Source organism: Haliaeetus albicilla, chromosome 23 (assembly GCF_947461875.1).
Source record: "Haliaeetus albicilla chromosome 23, bHalAlb1.1, whole genome shotgun sequence".
NCBI classification, from domain to species: domain Eukaryota; kingdom Metazoa; phylum Chordata; class Aves; order Accipitriformes; family Accipitridae; genus Haliaeetus; species Haliaeetus albicilla.
The window spans coordinates 17,561,100-17,581,447 of NC_091505.1; the positions used below are offsets into that span (position 1 = coordinate 17,561,100).

General features: G+C 42.4%; 1 protein-coding gene across 6 annotated transcripts in view; it reads left to right on the forward strand.

Moving 5' to 3' along the window:
• The window catches only part of LOC104314855 (integrator complex subunit 6-like), a 42,552-nt gene extending 31,370 nt beyond the window's left edge, over positions 1-11,182 (forward strand). For 2 of the 6 annotated variants that reach the window (XR_011329518.1, XR_011329519.1), the window contains exons 11-12: positions 1,878-1,972; positions 4,513-4,586. Coding sequence is in view for 2 of the 6 variants with exons in the window: in XM_069811429.1 (XP_069667530.1) it covers positions 1,878-1,972; positions 2,724-2,834; positions 4,513-4,728; positions 5,220-5,343; positions 5,918-6,060; positions 6,421-6,652; positions 7,344-7,736; positions 9,637-9,730; positions 10,166-10,265 (1,508 nt within the window). In the remaining 4 variants the exon portion in view is untranslated. Of the gene's footprint in view, positions 1-1,877; positions 1,973-2,723; positions 2,835-4,512; positions 4,729-5,219; positions 5,344-5,917; positions 6,061-6,420; positions 6,653-7,343; positions 7,737-9,636; positions 9,731-10,165; positions 10,828-10,907 lie in introns of those variants that run through there. The other 4 variants (XR_011329517.1, XR_011329516.1, XM_069811429.1 and 1 more) reach the window with 4 other exon arrangements.
• The last annotated feature ends 9,166 nt before the right edge of the window (positions 11,183-20,348 follow it).

Below are 20,348 nucleotides of genomic sequence, written 5' to 3' on the forward strand. Positions count from 1 at the left end.
TGAGTTTGTGCTGTGGGGAGGCTCTCATTTTAAATAGACAAATCTTCACTGAAGCTCTGCTTAAAGAACTTCTTACTTGGATAGCAAAGATGAGGGAGGTGCTTTTGCATTTTATGTCTCAGACTACAGCTATGCTGTGGATTAGGGATCATAGCTAGCTGAGCCAATATGCATTATGTGAATGTCTGTGCCATTTAAGAGTGGCTGTGCAGTTGAATTGTGGGCATTACATATACTGGTACAACCTTCACAGGTTGTAGGAAGTGAGACAGTAAAAAGGTGTTGATAAGGGGTTTAAGGTTCAAGCTGTACTCATAATCAACTCATAGACTTTAAAATATTAGGACATACTATAATACTGAACATTTTAATGTTGGTTTTTTGGTTTTTTGTTTTTTGGTTTTTTTTTAAATTTTGGGAGAGGGGTATACTTTAACTTCCATTTTGCTGAAAAAAGCTAAGAGGCCTGTAAGATAAGAATGGATGTTACTTTATATTTGTCATATGTCATGATATCATCACAGGTTCTTTGGGATAATAGTGCTAAGCATGTGGTATATTGAGATTTTAAATGGAGTTTTAACTTGTCCTCTCAAACTCTGCCCCAATTCCTTCAGGCCAGGAAGGAGAGCAAGCAGCGTCTGTAGTGTGGTTTTTATATGTAATATAGAATTCATTTAGATTGGAAAATACCTGTAATTAAGTGTGGTTTCACTGTGAGAACTCGGAAGATTGTATCTTAACATCTGTTCGATTTGTGCAGAATACTATGCAAGTCAAATTTTCTTCTCCAAATATATCTTCCTGAAAGCTCAATCTGGAGAAAACAATTTCCTTGCTGCATCTGTCTTTCGCACACTCTCTTCTGTGCATCTCTGTCTCCTGCAGCTCTCCCCAGTTAATTTTTGGACATCCCTTTCTCCAGTCCTGCATGTCCTTCCATTAGCCTCACTTTGCCAGCATGTTACAGCCATACTAAGGAGAAACTTGACTTCAACTGCTGATTCATAATCTCAAGTGATAAATTGTAGGATACTGTGCTCATTTTTGATGTTTAGAGATCACTGTTACAATTTATAGCATGCATGGCAAATAGGTACATGCTTCAACTCAGTGATTCCTAAATGGCAATATACACACCGCTAGTGTGAGCAAGGTATTTCTAAAACAGCATCCAAAGGAAGTAATGTGTGGTTGCCCCTCTCTCAAAGGGCAGCAGTTTTTATAGCTAATTGCTGTCTCTTGTCTATATCTGTGGGAGAGTTTGCTGCTCTGGCAGGAGACAGGCAGTGTGGATGGAGGTACAACCCTTCTCTGCTGGGGGGCAGCTGCTACTGTTGTCAGCAGAGTCCAGCAAAGCTGACCAGAAGGATTCCCTGCTCTGATACTTTTTTTGTTTTGTTTTATTTCCCTTTGATGCCCAAGAATATTTTTACTGGAGACCAGAATTCATCACGCAGGTTGAACAAAAGAAGGCTGGGCTGAAAACGGAAATTGAACCAAATCAATGTTTTTTGGTTTAATCAGATACAGGGAGTCCCTGATGATGTGAGAGAGAGGCAAGGGAGGTGAAATACTTAACAGGTGGATCTGTTGAACCTTCCATGCTGCTAGTAGTTCTGTGCAGTATTAAGTCTGGTGTACCTTGTAAGTTTGTCTATAATGAGGACTTGTTCTGGATTGTCTACTGCAGCTAGGACTGGGGATTCACAATCCTTCAAACCTAAGGTTAAGAACAGTTTTTGTGGGGAAGCCCCAATGGGAGATGGGTGGAGGGAGAAAAAAGGGAGGGAAACCTGGCACGCTGAATTTTGCATAATGCTAATGGTCTGTGACTATAAAAATGAAACCTTCTTTTGTTGTTTTCATTGTTGCAGATGACTTGTTTAAGGTTCACAAACTTAAGCCAAATCTGAAGTGGCGACAGGCTTTTGACAACTACTTAAAAACAATGCCACCTTACTACTTACTGGTATGTTCCTTTTCTCATTTCATCCTCCTGGGTATAATGGCTGGTGTGACCAGAGTCCTGTGCATCATACCTCTTCCTAGTAAATTTTGTTTACATAATTATGATGACACTTTAGGTAGTAAACATTTTGCTTTGCAGAGGTATGTAGATCAGGTCAAACATTTTTAAGAAATAAATAAATTTCTATTAATATTGAGTAATAGTAACTATATGAAGATATTAAATGTGTTTCCTGTTCATTAAATATTAAATAAGCCTTGATCTGAAGTACTTTAGATTGTTAGAGAAACCAAATTTGGCATTATTTTTGTAACTTGATAAGGAAAATGCAGATTTGTTTGTTTATTAATGTGGGTGAAGTGCTAGAACTTGGGAAGCTGATACTAAGAGAACTGGCTGGGCCAAATAAAGGGTGGGGGGAGGCACTGTGTCACCTTTACATGTAGCTTGGACAATGCACCTCAATATGGACTTGCATCATCCCGGCTATTCTGGTACTGAGCCTTTGAGTGGAAATTGCCAGTGGCACCACACTGTGTGGTGTCTTGGTAATGTGGCATAATGTCCATCGCGAGCTAGTTAGACTACCAAACTCATGTCACATGTTATCTGAATAGACTTGAATTTTAGTGGCCAAAAGTGGAAAAGCTAGAGCACTAATCCATGTGCCTTAGCTTCCTGTAATTGATCTTATAAATTTTTTTTTTAAAGACTTATTCTCTTACTATTGTGTATTTTGTTTTCCTTATAGCCATTAAAGAAAGCCCTAAGGATGATGGGAGCTCCAAATCTGATATCAGATAATTTAGATTGTGGACTTAGTTACAGTGTTATCTCTTACCTTAAAAAACTCAGCCAACAGGTAGTATTGATAAAACCTTTGCAATTAGAAGTGCGTTGATTATTTAGTTTGTGGTAATCTCATTATAAAGCAGTTAATCCCTGTGGGAGTTCATACGGGTGTACAGCATATATTATAATTGAAGATTGGTGAGCATTTTCACCACCAATATGGATGAATCCAGAGTGGTTCTGTAGCCAGTGATTGTGCCTTCTGTAAGTGGTGGAGGGGAGTGTGAAGGAGACCTCTTCAGCTATATTTTAAGTATCTGCTAGACCTTTAAACTCCAAAGATTATCACTAATTGGATTTGTGACTGCTCTTGCCGTTGTTCTTCGCAGCTGAAGTCAGAGGCTTGCTCTCAGTCTTATGTTTATTTGCATGTGTGCCTTGACAATGTGTATGTTCCAAAAAAAGTATGTTCTTGTCCACGGGGAATAAAATCACAGCTCAAGCTTTATATCTGAGCTTCCTGTTTCCTTCAGGTCAAATCCAATCCATGTGTTAAGCATGACCTGGTGGGAAATAGTCTTAAGTATCTTTTTCTCTTTGTCAAGAATGCTATTTCAGGTGTAACTGTCTTAAAGCTATGCCCCCTTAGCATGAATGGTTCTTACAACAGTAGTTTAATATCTAGAAGTCAGTGGGGAAGCAGTGCAGCCTTTAAAATTACAATGAAAAAATCCTCCTCCTTAAAGAATGCACAAAATACATTCCAAAAGCCTCTGAGTGACTGAGCATCTCTTAGACAGAAAACTTCCTGTGGTATTTCAGTAACTTAATGATATGCAAATTCATATTAGTTGTCTGCAATATGGAGTTGGAATGGCTTGAGATGGCTACTGTGGCTTTCACAGACATTCTCAGCGCATGAAATAGTTTAAATGTGCTGGATGCATTATAAGCTCCTGTACAGGGACAAGCAATTCCAGAATTCTGCTGTGCTCCTGCTGTCCTTAAATTCAGTTTCCCACAGATAATGAAGCAAACTCTGCAGAGGATGAGAACTGGGGGAAGTGGGTTGCAATCACTGTGGGTTTTGGGGTTTTGGTTGGTTGGGGTTTTTTGGAGGTATTGCCAGTGGGTAAAAATCTTACTTCGAATACAGTTAAAAGATAAATACAGTAAAATTAACTGTAGCTATAATAAGAAATCTGTGCTAATTGGAGAAGTAGTGTGCTTTTAGAAACTTACTGATGAAGCAAATTTCTTTTCTTTTATGACTTTTCTCCTTTATTGCAAACATAGTGCAAACCTTAGTTTGTAGGTTGTTTCAAAAATAAAATCTGCAATTATGTTACTGTATCTGAATAATACTGTTGTTTTAGATGCAACTTTATAGTAACCTAAGGCATCCCACCTTCCGTTATTTTTTTTGCTTTCCCTTTAAAGATGATTCTTTAGGGACACAGAAGAGTCAGAGACTTGCAGCAAAGTCAGGGATATTCACAGACCTCCTACTGGCATATAAATTTAGATACACTGGCTAAATATTTTTTCCATATGCTAGCACATTAGGATTCTTTCTACTTGAGATCTAATCAATGTAATCCAATATATCCCTGGGTAGGTAGTTCTCCTGTTTGTTGAGTAGCTGGGAATTAAATTTATAGTTTTATTCTGTTAATGTACTATGTGTTTTGTACTGGAAATCTGCAATGCCTTCTGATTCTTTAACTCATGGTGTGATTCCATTTTAGACAAAAATAGAGTCGGAACGGATAATAGGTTCAGTGGGTAAGAAAGTTCCACAAGAAATTGGAATAAAAGTGAAAAATCACTCCAGTGGCCTCTCCTTGGTACACAGTAGGGATTTTAAGCAACTGCTGCAAGGAATCACTGGGGAATCTCCACTGAGACTGGCGGAAATGAATGTTAAAGAATTTGCTGGCTTCCACATAGGACTTTTAAACAAGGTAAACAGCATAGTGATCTTGCATGATTAAGCAGTTGATCTCATCTGTTTTAAACGGGTAACTTTTATGGACTTAGTGTAGAAGAAGGAGGTTAAGTACTTTCACTGAATCGTGAAGAGTGCAGCATAGGCATAAATAGTGAGAAGAGTAAATGCAATTTTTTTTCACTTGATTTTGGGACACTGTTTGAGAGTCCCATGGTAGTAGAGAAAGATTACTCTGTTTTAAGTGACAATCTCTGCAAAAGATAGCTGATGTTATTCATACAGGAATTAACATGCTTAGTCTTAATGGAGCCGAAAGTGCTAATGCTGAATAAGGTCTTGTTGAAACAACAGTCATTGGTTCTGCTGTATCCAGTTATGGAGCTCTGAAGTTATTTTAGAATAATTTTTTTTAATAGTTAACATTATTACAGTTTATAGAGGAATTTCTCTGTGCGTGACAACTGATGGGTTCACTGAAAGTTATTTGTTTTGTTATAAAACTAGGATTTGAAGCCACAGGCATTCAGAAATGCATATGATATTCCTCGTCGCAGTCTTCTAGACCAGCTAACTAGAATGAGAACCAATCTTCTGAAAACACACAGGCTTATCTTGGGGCAGGATGAAGGTAAGTAGCCACTGTTCTTCATTAACAGTTTGGAGGGAGTACAGCTGTTTGGTTTTTTTTTTTAATGCTCTGAAGCAGTGTTTTCTGTCCTGGGTGTGGGAGCAGAAGTGGACATTGCATCATTTGTTGAGTCAGTGTCTTTTTCTTGACTCTGAAGGGGAAAAGAAGGAAATTTTTGCCTTCTGTCATGATGTCATGCTTGCTTTGAATTTTAAAAATAAGTTTCATGGGAGAGCTTTCCTGTACACTAAGGTTCAGTAGACATGTTTTTTATAGTGATGGTGGCTTAAAGCAGAGAGGGGCTTATTTCGTTTCACTGTTGTTAGGTGCTGGTGGTCTAAAGAGGCAGTTGCTAGCATAGAGATTAAACTTGCTTATGTTTTGTTTTTCTGCCAGTTAAGCTCAGCTCTTGCAAGCCTTTTTTCCAAATTTGTAGTCTTCAGCTCTTCCTCTGTAGTGAAAAGAAATAGTAATTTCTAGTTCTTAAACGCTAACACTCACAATTTAAGTGTGTAAAGTTTGTATTGCCTTAATTTTAAGGTAGACTAAATTAAGATCTCTTGTTCTGTTGCAGACTGCCTTCATAGTGTTCCTGTCGCTCAAATGGGAAACTACCAGGAATACCTGAAAATGATGCCTTCACCCCTTCGGGAGATTGACCCGGATCAGCCGAAAAGACTTCATACATTTGGCAATCCATTTAAACAGGATAAAAAGGTAGGAGGAGCCATGCTGTCTGCTGTATCTTTATATTTAACATGGCTTGAAATAATTTCGCGAGTAGAATTTCTCTCCTGCAACTGCAGTATGTTGGTAACCTCTGTAGCTCTTCTGTCATGGGCAGAAAGGAGTGCTGTCTTTCACATGGTCCAAGAGAAACGTGTAAAGAATCATGCTGATTTACAGAATGCCACTGGTTTGTCTCTGGTTACAGTGTACATTAGGTATCTCTGTTATGCAAGCTGTAAAGTGTTCTGAAAGCCACCTGAATTTTAGCACAGGGACATCCTCCATTAATACATTGATGAAACAATTTCTATTGTACTGTTTTTAAAACATTTTTTCTTTCCTTTTCAGGGTATGATGATAGATGAAGCAGATGAATTTGTCACTGGGCCTCAGAATAAGATTAAGCGTCCTGGAGAGCCCAATACTCCAGCGTCACTAAAGAGGAGGCGTAGCATGTCACCACTGTTGAGACGGCCACAGTCACCACCCGTCGTAACGAATCACGTCGGTGGGAAAGGGCCACCATCTGCTTCTGGATCCCCATCGTATCTGAACCTCAAAGGCACCCCAGCAAATAAAGGTATATTGAGTTGTAGTACAGCAGCCTGCGTGGTTACAAGTGGGAATATCTGTGCCAAAAAATAAAAGCTCCCTGTATGCTGAGTTGATTCAAAAGGGTGTATCGGCATGTATGTATGCTTTAGTGTTATGTAGGACTGAATTTCTTTTGTTGGCCTAGATAAAAAGGCTGCTGCTATAGCTGATGAAGTCTGGAATAAAAAAAAATAATTTTGAAGAACTGTTTTTAAAAAAAAAATTGCTGAAATCTTTGCTACCTCCAGACCACCCCGGCAAAAGATTTCAGATCAGCTTTAAGTTTGCAGTTGTGTATTCTGTGGTGGGAAAGAAAAGTTAAAATATGGTTATGTTTTCACTTCCCACAAATATAATTTTCTTACCCACCACTGCAGCAAATGGAGTCAGAAGAAGACTGTTAGCTGGAATTGGGAGAAGGAAGCAAAACATTAGTTTATTTAGAGGTCATAACACTGCAATAGGAATAAAGAAAATGGTGACTTCATGATAGTGATATGAGATGGTAACAGTTGAGAGGGAAGTATTCCCTTGGTCACATCAAAGGTATTGGGGAGTTGTTCAGTACTGTCAGATCACTACACAGTACTTAAGCAAGAAAGGATACAGAACTGTTTCCTTTTGGTTTTTTGATACTGCAGTTATGCTCTAGTGAGATACATATTTTCAATTTCTAGATACCAGTAACAGTATTGTCCAAGATGGCAATGGAGAGAAGAAAGCAGAAAATTGTCAGTCACTGGAAAAGCAAATTGATGGCTTACCTGTGCAAATGGCTCCTTCGGTTCCAGCTGCTATGGGAGAGGATGAAATGTTACCCAATGACTTAGACTCTCTACCTGTTGAATTCAATTGTTTAAGTGAAGATGGTTTGGATCATAAACCTGGTAGCAACGCTCTTGTTCGAGGGCCTCTAAATTACAGTGTGGCTGGAGATGACCAAAAACGGGTGCTGGAGTCTACTTCTGAATCTGTGCCAAATTCATTTAAAATAACACCTACGATGTTGGAGGGAAACAATGCTGATATCAAAATTAAAGTGATGAAAGAGGTTCGCAAACCTGGAAGAAGTAAGTTTTTGGGGTGGGGGTTTGTTAGTATATTGTACATGGTGCTAGAGAGAAGACTCTTTTTCTTGAAATAAGGAGCTATTTTCGATATACATACAACTTTAGATTTTTTTATAATTCCTGATTGCACATGAACAATGGAGGGATAAAAAAGGAAGAAAAGTTCTTATATGCTGGGCAGGTGAGTTGAAGTTTAGACAGCAGTGTTTGGAAAGTTGACTGTGAGTGACCTTGTTTGCCCTTGAAGATAGGTTAACTGCTATAAGCAGTACCCTGTGAAAGCACCTTTCAGATATGTTCTTTGTAGCTCTACAGAGGTGTTACCAATGATCTAATGATACTAGATATATTTTGCCTTATGCTGCACTGCTCCCTGCGTATGCATAGTGTACTTTATTGCTTTGTCTGCCAAACCTTCCTTTGGAGGGCAAAGGCATATGTAGCTACAAGGGTGCATCTTGGAACATGTTTGAAAGGAAATCTTAACAGTTAATAGCAAAGTGATTTTTATTATTATTATTTTGCAAGATAGTGTAATTAGTGATGGAACGCTGTTGTAAATAAACTCTTGAAGAGCTGAAGACTAAAAATTACTTTCTTCTTTTTTCCTGTAAGGCTTGATAACCCCCCCCAAAATCTAAAATGTTGTGAGGAAAAGTAACTTGCCTCCTCAGCTTTTGTTACAGGTTTACCTGTACTTGTATACAGGATCAAAACCAAAACACTAACCTGAAACTCCAACTGATGTATATGCTGTGAGATTTGCCGTAGGCATAATCTTTCAATTTTTTCTTAACTGGCAAATGTCCCTAATGTGGTCTGTGTCTGAGTGAATTATTTCTACAAATTAAACTACTGAATGTTTTTTCTAATACATTGTCAAATGCCAGTAATTAGTATAATGGACTATTCTTAACTCTTCTGGTTTTCTGACCTTGTGTTGCTTTCCCAAAACTTAGTATTTCATTGAGGTATATAATCTTTGTGACAGACTGAGGATGTTGAGAAATGAAGCCATTTTTATGCTGTATCTTTATTTTTAAGATGTTTTAAAACTTCCTACTTGGATATGTCTTTGCTTCCTGTTTTGAAAAGTGGGCTCATCTAATCTTATACCAAAGTCATGTCTAGTAAGTGGTGATGTAGAGTAAAATAGTACTATGTTCACTATGAGTCACCTGTCTTGCTGCAGAGTTCAGGGAGTCATCAAAGAAGGAAACTAAATAGTAGTGAGTTAAATATGTACACATATTCACAGTTCTGACCATATATCCTCTCTGTGCCTGCTGCATCACTCCGAGCAGGCTCTTAGTCACAGCACCATAAATATCTTCATATTGGGTTCAACTATGGAAAATATTGAAGCAATGCTATTTTCTAATTTGTTTCTAATTTAATGTGTCCATTCATTCTTTTGCAGGGGATATATTTACTTTGTACCAGTAAGAGAGTCACATTAATTGTGCTCACGCTAAATATTGATAATTTGTCATTCTGAGAGAACTAATACTAACCTCTGCTTTCAGAAATGATAGCTGTAGGTAAAACAGGGCTTGGTGGCCCTACATGCATATTAACTGATAATGATGGCACTGTGTTCATGGAGATAGGACACTTCTCTACCTAGCCTGCACTTTCTGCATTTCTCTTAAAAATAACCTAATTCTTTGGTGCCACATTTGAATATCAGATCATCAGTATCACATCAGATTATTGGTATCACTTGCTTTCCGCACATAAAGCTAATGCGAGATTTTTTTCTTGCCTTAGATGTGTTACCATACACAGAAGTGTGAAACTCTGGGCTTTGTTTTTTCTTTTCTTTTGGCTGTTAAGCCTTATTGAAAATGCATTTGAAAGACTTGTTTTTAATATATGGTTGGATTTTTATCTTTTTTAGATTATGAAAAAATTTTCTCTCTTCTTGAGGAGGTGCAAGGACCTATGGAAATTCAGAAGTATTTCATTGAATTTGCTATCAAGGAAGCAGCAAGGTTTGTATAGATATAAATGACTTGGGAGTTCAAAATTAAATGTCAGTTTCGAGTCATGATAGTAAATCATAAACTCTGCCAGTACTAGTATTTTCTGTTTTCCTTTTTGACATATTTCAGTTATTATAGTTGTTTTAGTGGTCAAACTACCATTATATTTTTGTGGACTAAATGTTGTTTGTTTGAAGTTTTAAATGTGAAGTAGAGAGACGGGTTGTTGTTGAAGACCAACCCAAAATTTGGGTATGTTGGGGAAGGGTGGCTGTATTAAATTAACTTTTCTGGTCATTCCAATGCCAGAAATAAAGAAAGCTCTTACATACTGGAAACAGAGAGCCTCCGGTCCTATGATTTGTCATGGCTGAATAGTCTTGAGTTGTTCCAACTGTATTTTTGGAAGAAAAAAAATTAAATTGCTCTCCCTCTCTTCTTTAGGTTTAAAAAACGGGTCTTAATACAACACTTAGAGAGAATACTAGAGGAACTAGAGTTCAACAGCCTACCCAACAGAGTTAATCATGTCAACAGTAGATAATAATGTACCGGCCAGGCGAATATGGACCAGGAATGAGTTTGCTGTGCCGCAGAAGAGTGGAAGAGGATGTAGCTGCTGCCCTCACCATCTTGGCAGTCAAGTGATTTTACTGTCGCAGTCTGAGAAGAAGCAGTGGAGCTTTAACTTTAAGAACCTCTATCGGCAGAAGCTGGGCTATAACCTTAAGGATTTGCTATGAAAGGTGTGGCTTTTTTCCTGTGGAGGGTGCTATTTGCTCAACAGGCTGAAGAAAATAACCATTGCTGCCCCTCCTGCAGGTGATGAGAATTTACTCATTTGAACGCTGTCATTAGACATTTACGTGCTATAGGCAGCAGGTTGCACTAAAATGGGGCACTGTCAAATGCACACACTGTCTGCATCGTGGAGAGAGCCCGTGTGTTCCCAAAAAAAAAACCCTCCCAGAAACACCTGCACTGGTAAAATTGCATGTTGCCACCACAGAGACAAGGGTCTTGTTCCCAAGAACTGCTAGCCATGCCTTTAAACTTGAGATTCAGTGTAGATTGAGAGTAAAGAAACTGCTATTGTGTTAATGAAAGCTAAAGACAGCCCTGTGACTGTTACCACCTGATGGTCACTAAACAATCTACCTCAGACTCTCTTCTGTTTTGTCTGCAGACATTATGAAAGTGCACCTGAGGCTTCCCAGGTCCCCGACTTCAGTTCTCTTTCATCCTGTGAGGAGGACGGAGATTCTTCAGGTGGCCTTGGCACACGCTGTGCTTTGGAAGCACTAAAAGGAAACGCTTTTAAAAACGTGTATTTTAATGTTCATACAAAAGAGATTATTTTGAACAGTATTGTTACCAGATCACTAATTTGATATTTTAACTGTATAAATTTTTTGGAACATATGTATATATAAAATAAACCATTTTATTAATTTTTAATAAGTGCTAATCTGAGGAGTCTGTAGCGGGCAGCACTGAGTTCCTCCAATTGTCTGTTATCAACAGACTGCTCATATTTTTGTAAAAGCAGTGAGTAGTGTAGCTATACTGCAGCTGAACCTGATCTGCAAACACAGCTTGTGGTGATAGTTGCAGAATGTGTTTGTACCCTGGAGCACCTGCCCCATCACTCAGCTCAGCCTTCATGGGGTGCGTGTTTTTACTCAAAGGCATGAAGTTCCAATTTACCAAACCCTTGATTACCTGAGCTGGTATTCTGTCCTTCGTTTCTCTTACTATTTTGTCCAAAGGTAATTTTATGTATCACAAAACGTACAAAGAAGACTGAAGCACCTGCATGTAATTATTTTTCTCCTTTAAAGCAGTACCGATAATGTGCCAGTAGTAAGCGGCTCTTCTGATAATTGTGTATTTTCAGTTGTTCACACATAACATCCTCTGATCCTCTAACAGCTTTCTTTTAAAGACAGGCTGAAGTTGTGCTCATGTTAACTAGCTCTTTACCTCGTACTGCAAGTATCCTAGGGATTACAGTTGACTAGCCAGCGTGTGAAAGGTAGGGAAACAGATTTTAGCTGGTGAGCCTGTACTTCTCTGTTTCTGCTGGTATTTTTAGTACTAGCCAGCCTGTGAGACATCTTTTCCATCCGCTCTGAAGCAATGGCCTTGTCTCTCTGGAAGATGCAGTCTGACCATTGGAATTACACCAGTGAAATTCAAGAAGGAAATAAAATCCAGCAACAGCAAATCTCTGTCACAGTGTTATATGAATGAAGTGACACGGGGAAAGGCGTTACTATAAATGTGTCCTAATTCTTCTCTTAGAAGTAGTGTTTATTCATCTGTACACTTGAAAATTTTTTTAAAAAACCACAAATACCTTGGAATGATACGAAGGGGGGATTCACTCCTTCAGAATCGTTATGTGGAAGCTGTATGTCACCATGATAGACTTTCCATGCCTAATGTTGGACTCTTAGAAGGTCATATATACTGTGCATACCTTGTTTTAAAATGGCCTTGTTGCATGCACCAAGTTGCATGTAATATGCTATTTTTGAAGTAGTAGGTGGTAAGAGGAGACAGCCCTCTTCTATCTAGTTAATGGTTATTTAATTTTCTTCCTGGTTCCAGAGACACTCACTTGATCATACTGTGTCTGAGCAGGGGCTGAGTTTTTAACTAGTGACTTTGCTAGTATGTAAACCTGCTGTTTTGATGTGATGCAGTTGGCTGCCAAATTAGCTACAGGAAGCTGATGACTTTTATTCACTTGTTTGGAGTCTTATACCTCAGAAACTACAAAATAGTCCATTCAAGTACAAGCAGTGAGGATTTTCCTTTACATCACCATTATTTGAATAAATTGAATTTGGATCGGAATATTAGAGGGGAGGAAACCTTACAGTGAACTGGACGTGAGTCTTCATAAGAAGGAAGGAAGATGTACCATCCTCACAGATTGTGTCAGTGAAGAGGTGAAGAAAAAGGAGCAACAGTAGTTCATCTAAGAGTGCACACAGCCCTGCGTCCCAAATGGAGCACGCAATGAACATTGCTTGCTTAGGAAACAGTAAATGCTCCGCAACCATGTTAAGGAGAATCTTAATGGAGATAACTCGTCCCAAGACAGATGACCTAATGCATTGAACAAATACAGCCACAAGCTTTGAATGGCACACTTCACTTTGCTGCGCGACTGGGACAGCCAGGAGAGGTTAGGCTAGTGTCAAGCCTTGCCTTTTCTAGGTAGAGACCATGACCCCAGAAGCAACAGCTGCATTACTGAGAGCATGTCTAGTCTGTGTGACAGATGAGCCTCTGCACAACGAGAGTGTTCCTCAACAAGGGCTCAGGAGACAGCACAGGTCCACAAATATGTAATGGATGTGTGGAAGGAATCTGGAAAGCTATATGTGCTTTGCTCAGACTTAATTTTTGAGCCCTTACTAAGGCTGAAATAATGTGGCATAGTTAAACTGGGATGTTAGGAAGTGGGGAAAAAAAATATGGCTCGCTATGTTTCCTGTAAGGAGCATTGTTTAACAATCTGAATTAACAAATTAAGCACTTATCTTTCTGCCATGGGTAGAAGGGTGTGGTACTTTGGGGTCTGGATACCTATATGTATTCTGCTTCTTCCATTTCCTCACCCTCTCTTAACTAGGCAACCTCATTGCTTGTTATCTTTATTTTTTTCCCTTGTAAACACCAAGGAGTCTTCCTCTTCCCTAAAATGAGCCCATAGCCATGCAGCTCCCAGTCCAGTCACTGATGGCAGGTATCTGTTAGGTGCTGCTGTTCCCAATTTGTGCGCACAGTGTGTTTATGATGGGCAAGTATATACTTGCCCAGGTTTAAGCAGCATGAGAAAGTGATTGTGATCTTCCAAAGTAAAAGCTGCCGAGGCCGTGACTGTGCTATGCTTGACTTTGCAGTGGTCAAGCAATTTTATATCTCCCTTTACAGGAAACTACTTTAAAAAAAAGAAAAGAAAAAGAAAAAACAAAACCCAAAACCACACCCCCCACACCCCCCCCAAACTTTCCCCCGTGCTGCTTCGCTTCTGGTAATTTTCTCCAGGTTCTGCCTCTAAAGTGGATGGCTGCAGTGGCAGCAATGTAGGATACTGAGCTTGTTTCCTTCTGTTCTTTAATATCTACTAAGAAACTTCTATGGAAAAATATGAGTGGAAATGCATTGGCTAACAAATGAACTATTAAAAAAAAACTATAAAGCTGAACTATAGTGTTTCATATGAGCAACATGGCAACATCACACCTTTAGCGAATGGACTCTAGAGCACTTGTCTTGAAGAATATGCAACCTAGTTAAGCTGAAAACAAGGCCAAAGACACTTCAAATCTGGCAGAAACGAGGTTTGGCAGAGATCTGAAGGAAGGATGTTAGTCACTGGATTTAAAAGGAGCTGCTTTCAGGTCTGCAAAAACAAGCTGAAGTCTGTCTTAAGTGGAAAAGGAAGAAACTGGAGAAGAATAATGCCTTGGGATTTAGCAAAAATCTTGTGGCTTGCAGGAATTGTTAAGCTGTACTTCTAAATCTGAATCTTGTGATCATTTCAGGGAGGGAAGACTAAACCAAAAAGGCTGGACTTGCCTATTTTCTCTTATTCCAGTTCAGCTGCAACCTGGCATGTTGTTTCATCCTTGAAAGTAGACTCTTGGCTTGGCTTCAGCATTGGTGTTTTTCTTCTCGCATTCTGCATTGACAGTGTTTGAGACTGTCTCTTGGTAGTGGCTAAAACAGTGTGGCAGTTTTGTGGGAACCCGGTTGTCAGTTGAGCAGGGAGTGCGGGTAGGGGCTGTGGGTAGAGTCAGTGTGAAAAGCAGCCGCTGCTTGCATGCTGTGAAAACTGGTTCAACTTCATCTGTTCCGCTTCAGAGCCTTCGTTTTAAAAGTGTATGAGATGCTTCTCAGGGCTGGTAGTGCAAATCCGGTAACTTCAGCAGCTGATTACTCACAGTTCAGAAGAAGAATGTGCCAAGGAGTTAAACTGTTGGTACAGCCTTGTGCTAAACTCACCGGAGGGTATTTTGTATGCAGTGGCAGAATATAGCTGCATCTACCTTCCCTGAGTTGGCAGCCATGTGGGTTTGCCAGGAATGGTGACTGCTGGTACCATGTAAAGAAAAAATCCCTTTACCATGCGTTGGGAAGCTGTCAAAGACACTGCATATTTTGTAAGATTTTGAGCTTGGGCTGAAGCTCTTAAACAATTTATGGTGAAGTCCAAAAGAATAGTTTGGCCTGGGAAAGGCAGTGGAATGGAAACCTCGATCAGATTTTTGCTGGAAATTTATTTGTTTTTTTGAGAGCTTGGGGAAGTTTCATCTTCACATCTGCAATGGGAATTTCATGGCTATTTTCTAGTCCTGGATCAGCTCCAACAGCAGTGGAAGTAGCTGGATCCTTGGCATTTATATATGCTTGCTGTCATCTCAATCACTGTCACTCCTCTAATGCAAGCAGTCTTGCATAACATCCCTTAAAATATTGGGCACCTCTGGCAATTTGCTGTGTCCCAATGCTCCACTCGCCACTGCTGAGCAGCTGGTAGGAGGGACAGAGAGCTATTTGCGAAGCATTCTTATGGTGTGTGCCCATTTGTAAAATACTTAGAGCCTTGCAGGATGGTGAAACAGGAGGAGAGGTTTATAAAACATTTTGGTAGTTACAAGGGCAAAACTGTTTGCATGGTCAGCCTGTTTCTTGTCATTTTCTCCAAAGTATGTGCATATTTTGATGTTACATTTTATTTGTAAATATTTAATATGTCAAATATATCAAAGAGAGGTTCAGCCTTTTGTAAAGGATGGAGTTGGAAGATTTCCCCTCTTGCTTCATGTTGCAGCTGTGACCCATCTGCTTGTGCAGAGGTGGCCTTTGCAGAGAAGGATGCTGGGCTGGGCTCAGGTTTTTTCATGGGGAGGGACTCTGATCGTGAGCCGTACCAGGTCTTGGATATGTGACAACTGCCTCCTGGCATCTGGAGGTGGACTTTTTGCTGGATTTGTGGAAATGTACATATTGTTTTTTGAGGTGGTGTTGGTAGTAGTGTGAGCAGTTACTATCTGGGTACAACTTTTAAAGTTTGGGAACCTATCAGTGTGATTGGGGTCTGATTGTAGACAGTTGAAGGTGTTTTGATGAGTCTACACTGCTGTGGTAGCTCCCTGATCTCTTGGTAGTGGGTGCCTCAGGATTCAAGGGTGCTTTCTTAAGTAGGGCAAATAAAAATGAGACCTCTTCCCCCAAACTAAAAAGTGATAAAAAAAAAAAAGGCATTTTGCTGATTGCAGATGATTATAATGCAGCTGCTCGACAGTGACATCCCAGCCATGGAAAAATAACATTGGTTCTTCGAGCTATTTTCCAGTCCGTGCAGCGTATTAAAATCCTTCATGCACAGCTGGCACATTTAACTTTGATTATGTTGTTGAAGTGACTGATCTGGGAGCAGCCTGGATCCCAGTTGCTTGCAGAATTTGAAAATGAGGTTGTTCCAATTCATCTGCAGTTGGTTATTTTGGAAGAGACACAAACTACCTCGAGTACTTTTAGGGCTGCTAATTAAAGTCTTGCGGCACTCCTCTGAGAGTCTTTAAAGACGGATGGAGGGACTTACCCAAGGTCGTATAGTGTGTCACTAGCAAAGATGGTTATAAAATCCATGTCCTAATTTGGTCTTGTATGCTGAATTACTTTCCTGGTATTGAAAATCCCACCACAAAACAACACGCTGGCTGCTGGGCTCTTGTGCGTGTCGGTGGGCTCCTCCCTGCACTCTCCGACCTGCCAGCGCGGGGCTGGCACGGGGGGAGCGTGGGGTGGGGATGGAAGAGGCTCCCTGCGGCCGGCTTCCATGCAGAGGTGGCTGAAGTGGGTGTCTTTTTCTGGAAGTGTGCTTCTGGGGCTGGAAAAAAGTGGGAGCTTGGAAAGGGAGAGGTGAGAAGGCTGGAGAGAAGTCACGGAAGCCAGTAGGCACTCGTGGTGTTACTGCCTCTTCTTCAAAGTCGAGTTCTGGCTTCTGACCTGAGCTGCTCCGGCGTCTTTTCTTTCTCGGCTGTGTAAAAGTGTATTTTTAAATTCCTCTGGCATCATCGCATTCAGGGCTCCTCCCTCCACCACTGACAAGCGGGCAGAGCATAGAAGCTGCTATCTAAAATGATCATTAGTGGAAAAGGAGACAGTGGGGGACTGACGAGCTCTGGTAGAGGCTGTTTTAAGTGCATCACGTTCAGCAAATCTTCCTGCGGGAGTATTGTTAGAAAACAGGAATATAAATGCGTGGCACTTGCAGCGCTGCAGTGGCAGCGTTTGGCTTGCTGGGAGCTGGATGCGAGCAGGGCATGCCAGGGCTCGGTGTGCTGGTGAGGGATGCAGGGGAGGATGCTCACCAAGCTGCTGCTGCGGCTCTCCCTGTGGCTTGCAGTAGGTGAAATGGGGTGAGACAGACTCCTGGGAACTGGCTGTGAATTCGCCTGAGGAAAGGCAGTTGCTGGTGAATCATGGCCCAGGCTGTGATGGGAAACTGTTGCTGGGTAATAGGTTGAGCGATAGCTCTTTCCAGAAGTGTGCACGACAGGACCCAGAGGAGGTTCTGACCTCACGGGGCAGCTGAAAGCTGGTTTTTGTCTGGGTTCCAGTTGGCCAAATCCTGCATTCCTGCAGACGTAAGCAGAGCAGGCTCTGCTTCCCAGCATCTGCCTTGCACCCCTGGATTTGGTGTGCCCACTCTGTTGAGGTGAGAAGGGGCTATGAAAGCAAGGAAATGAAAGGGACTGCTCTCATCACAAGAGGAAACTAGCAAGAGGTTGAAAATGCCAATGATGCAGAGGGGGAGTTTCGCAGAAAGGTGGAAACCTGCACCAAGCCGGTGTCTTTGGGGAGGCTGGCCACTCGGAGTTGGTGCCTTGCGAGCGGGGTGTCGTGGTGCTGTGCTGATGGACATCTGCTCTGCTTTTTCTGGAACTGCATCTGACATGACTCGCCTCTCTTCTTTCAGTGCTCCTGTCTTAACTTGCACGTTAGCTGATCTCCGCCGAGTGTCCCATTGCTCTGCTTCCCAGAACGTGATGGTGTTGAGCCTCATTTCTGGCCCTTTCAAGCTCTGTAGTTACTGTTTGAGCGTGAGGAGCAAAGGCAGAGAGGAGAGTGCCTTGCAGACCTCCCCTGACCACTGTTCATATTGTGCCGGGTTGGGAGGCATCTCGGCCTGTCCGTTTCAGAGGTTGTCTTCTCCTGCCAGCCCTGGCCGACCCAAGGCAGCAGCATGGCTGTACTTGCAGTAGACCTGGGTTTATTAACCAGCCCTGATGCACCCCATAGATATGTGGGTCCCTCCCATGTGAGATGAATGTGGGTCTCCCACTGCTGTGGCTTTTCCGTTGTGATCTGAAGCTGCTGTATTCAAACGGGTATTGAAATAGCAGCCGGCTTCTGTTTCAAAGTGGCGATGGTAACTTTGACATTGAAACGGCACCACTGTCACCAAGGTGCCCGGGCAGAGATCTGTGTGCGATGGGAGGCTGCAAACCAGAAGCAGCGTGGTGGTCTTGGAGGAGGAGGAGGGATTATTTGGCCCCTTCTCTCCTCTCCACGTGCTTTGCGTTGTGCCGGGGAGGTGGTGCCGTACTTTGGCGTTGCCCTCGCTGGAGGCTGAGCCCAGGCCTGTGGGTGCCTTGGGGGCTCCGGTAATGGCCCAGGGAGCGACAGCTTTGTGTGGATGTGGGGAAGCGAGCTGCTCTTTGGAGCTCCTGCCGAACTGGCTCCTCCAAACCCGCTTTTTGATGCAAGTGTCTTGTTTTGTGCACTTCTGCATCTGGGACGAGGGAGCAAATGGCTGCTTCAGCATTTGCTGTGTGCAGCGGGTGCTCTTCCTGCATCCTGTGCTGCAGCAGCGGAGACCTCCTGGGGACAGGGGATGCTGGAGCAGCCTGGGGCTCGGAGGACGTCAGCACTGGCCTTGCGTGGCTGGCCCTGAACTGCTCTAAAATATACAGCAGAAATACCTTGAGGGAGGAGGGGGGATTTTTTCTTTCTTTCTTTCTTTTTTATTTTTTTTTTTTTTTTTTTTTTAAATCCAAAGTGAAGTCCTCCTGCAGCACAGCATGCCTCCAGTGAATCCTGGGGAAACTGGTTCAGCCAGCACCAGTCTGGGCACGGAGGGCACTGCCAGCGCTGGGTGCTTTGCCTTGGCAGCAAGGGTGACACTAGGAATATGAACTGGGAGTAAATAGCCCCATCTATCTCTGTGGGGATCTCTGGGTTCCCCGGGACCACTAGCAGAGGATGAGCCATTGGTTTGATAATCCAAATGTCACCTTTTAATTTTTTTTTTTTTTTTCTCTCCCTTCCTTTTAAAATGGCCTGGTAAGCCGTGACACTGCACAGCCTGGGTCCCTGCCAAAGAGCCCTGGGGCTTGTGTTCCTGCTCACGCTGCCAGGCTCCTGGCTGCCTCGCTGCTTCATGAACTCCCATTTGCCTTTCTTGGCTGGAAAAAGGATTAAGTTAGCAGGACAGGAAAATTAATTAGCTGCCATTTTAAGGATGTAGCTTTTGTTGCAGTCCGAAGTGTTTTGAAATGACATTGTATCACTGAGACCAACCTGGGGCTGATTAAAAGGCTTTTACCTGCCAGAATACCAGATTTATTTCCGTCGTGGTTCTCCCCCAGGTGATTACAGCTTCAAGGTGAACCTCAAGGCCGAATCGAAGGAGCGTTTTGCCTTCGCTGCTAGTGCCGGCCGTGGAAAGCTGGTACCAAAGTTTTTTCTGCTTGTTTAACATTCAAAATAGCCTTTCTTTGCCCTTTCCCTCTGTACAGACAGCCCGCCAGCTCGGCACGGGCACCGGCTGGGACAGCGGGGAACTGCAAAGCGAGCGGCAGCTTCCCTGCCCCACCGAGGCTGGGGGAGTGGGGGACGGGGGGCTTCCCACAGGGAGCTCGGGGGTGAGCCTCAGCCTTTCCCAATCGTCTGGTGGAAAGTTGCTGCCTTTTGGTGCAGGTGACCCCCAAAGAGGAGCAGAAATGGTGCCACTCTTGGGGGGGTGTGTGTGTATCCAGCTGGATGTTCCTGTAGCTAATGTCTTCGTTGGAGGTGTCGGAGACAGAGAAGGGTGGCTCTGCTGCAGCACGGTAAAGGGCGAGGGAACCCAAAGCATGGGAAGCAAGTGATAAGGAAGCAAAAAAATCATTTCGGTTAGGAAGTAATTGCCATTCCCTGCTTTCTTCAGGGAGGGGGCTGCATTGGTGCTCCCGGGAAGGGGTCATTAGCCACCAGCTTTCCCGAAAAAGCTTTTACCCAGCGCTTGGCAGCAGTGGGGAGCAGGCACACCAGCCTCCCTCACCCTTTACACACAGCACTCACGGGTCTCTCCAGAGTCAGACTTTGCTTTCCTGCACCGCAGCGATGGCTCCAGTGCACTCCGTCTCTGCCGACGCGCGGAAGGGAAGCACAAAGCTCCTCTGCAACTGTCAGGCGTGCGCGATCAGGAGTTACTTTCACAAGCGGTGCTACGGTTCAGCCCTCGCTGAACTCTCTAGGAAAAGAGATTTCTGCCAGCTGTGCTCCCACCCCAGCCAGTGTGATACAGAAAGGATGACACCGAACGATGCCTGGCCCA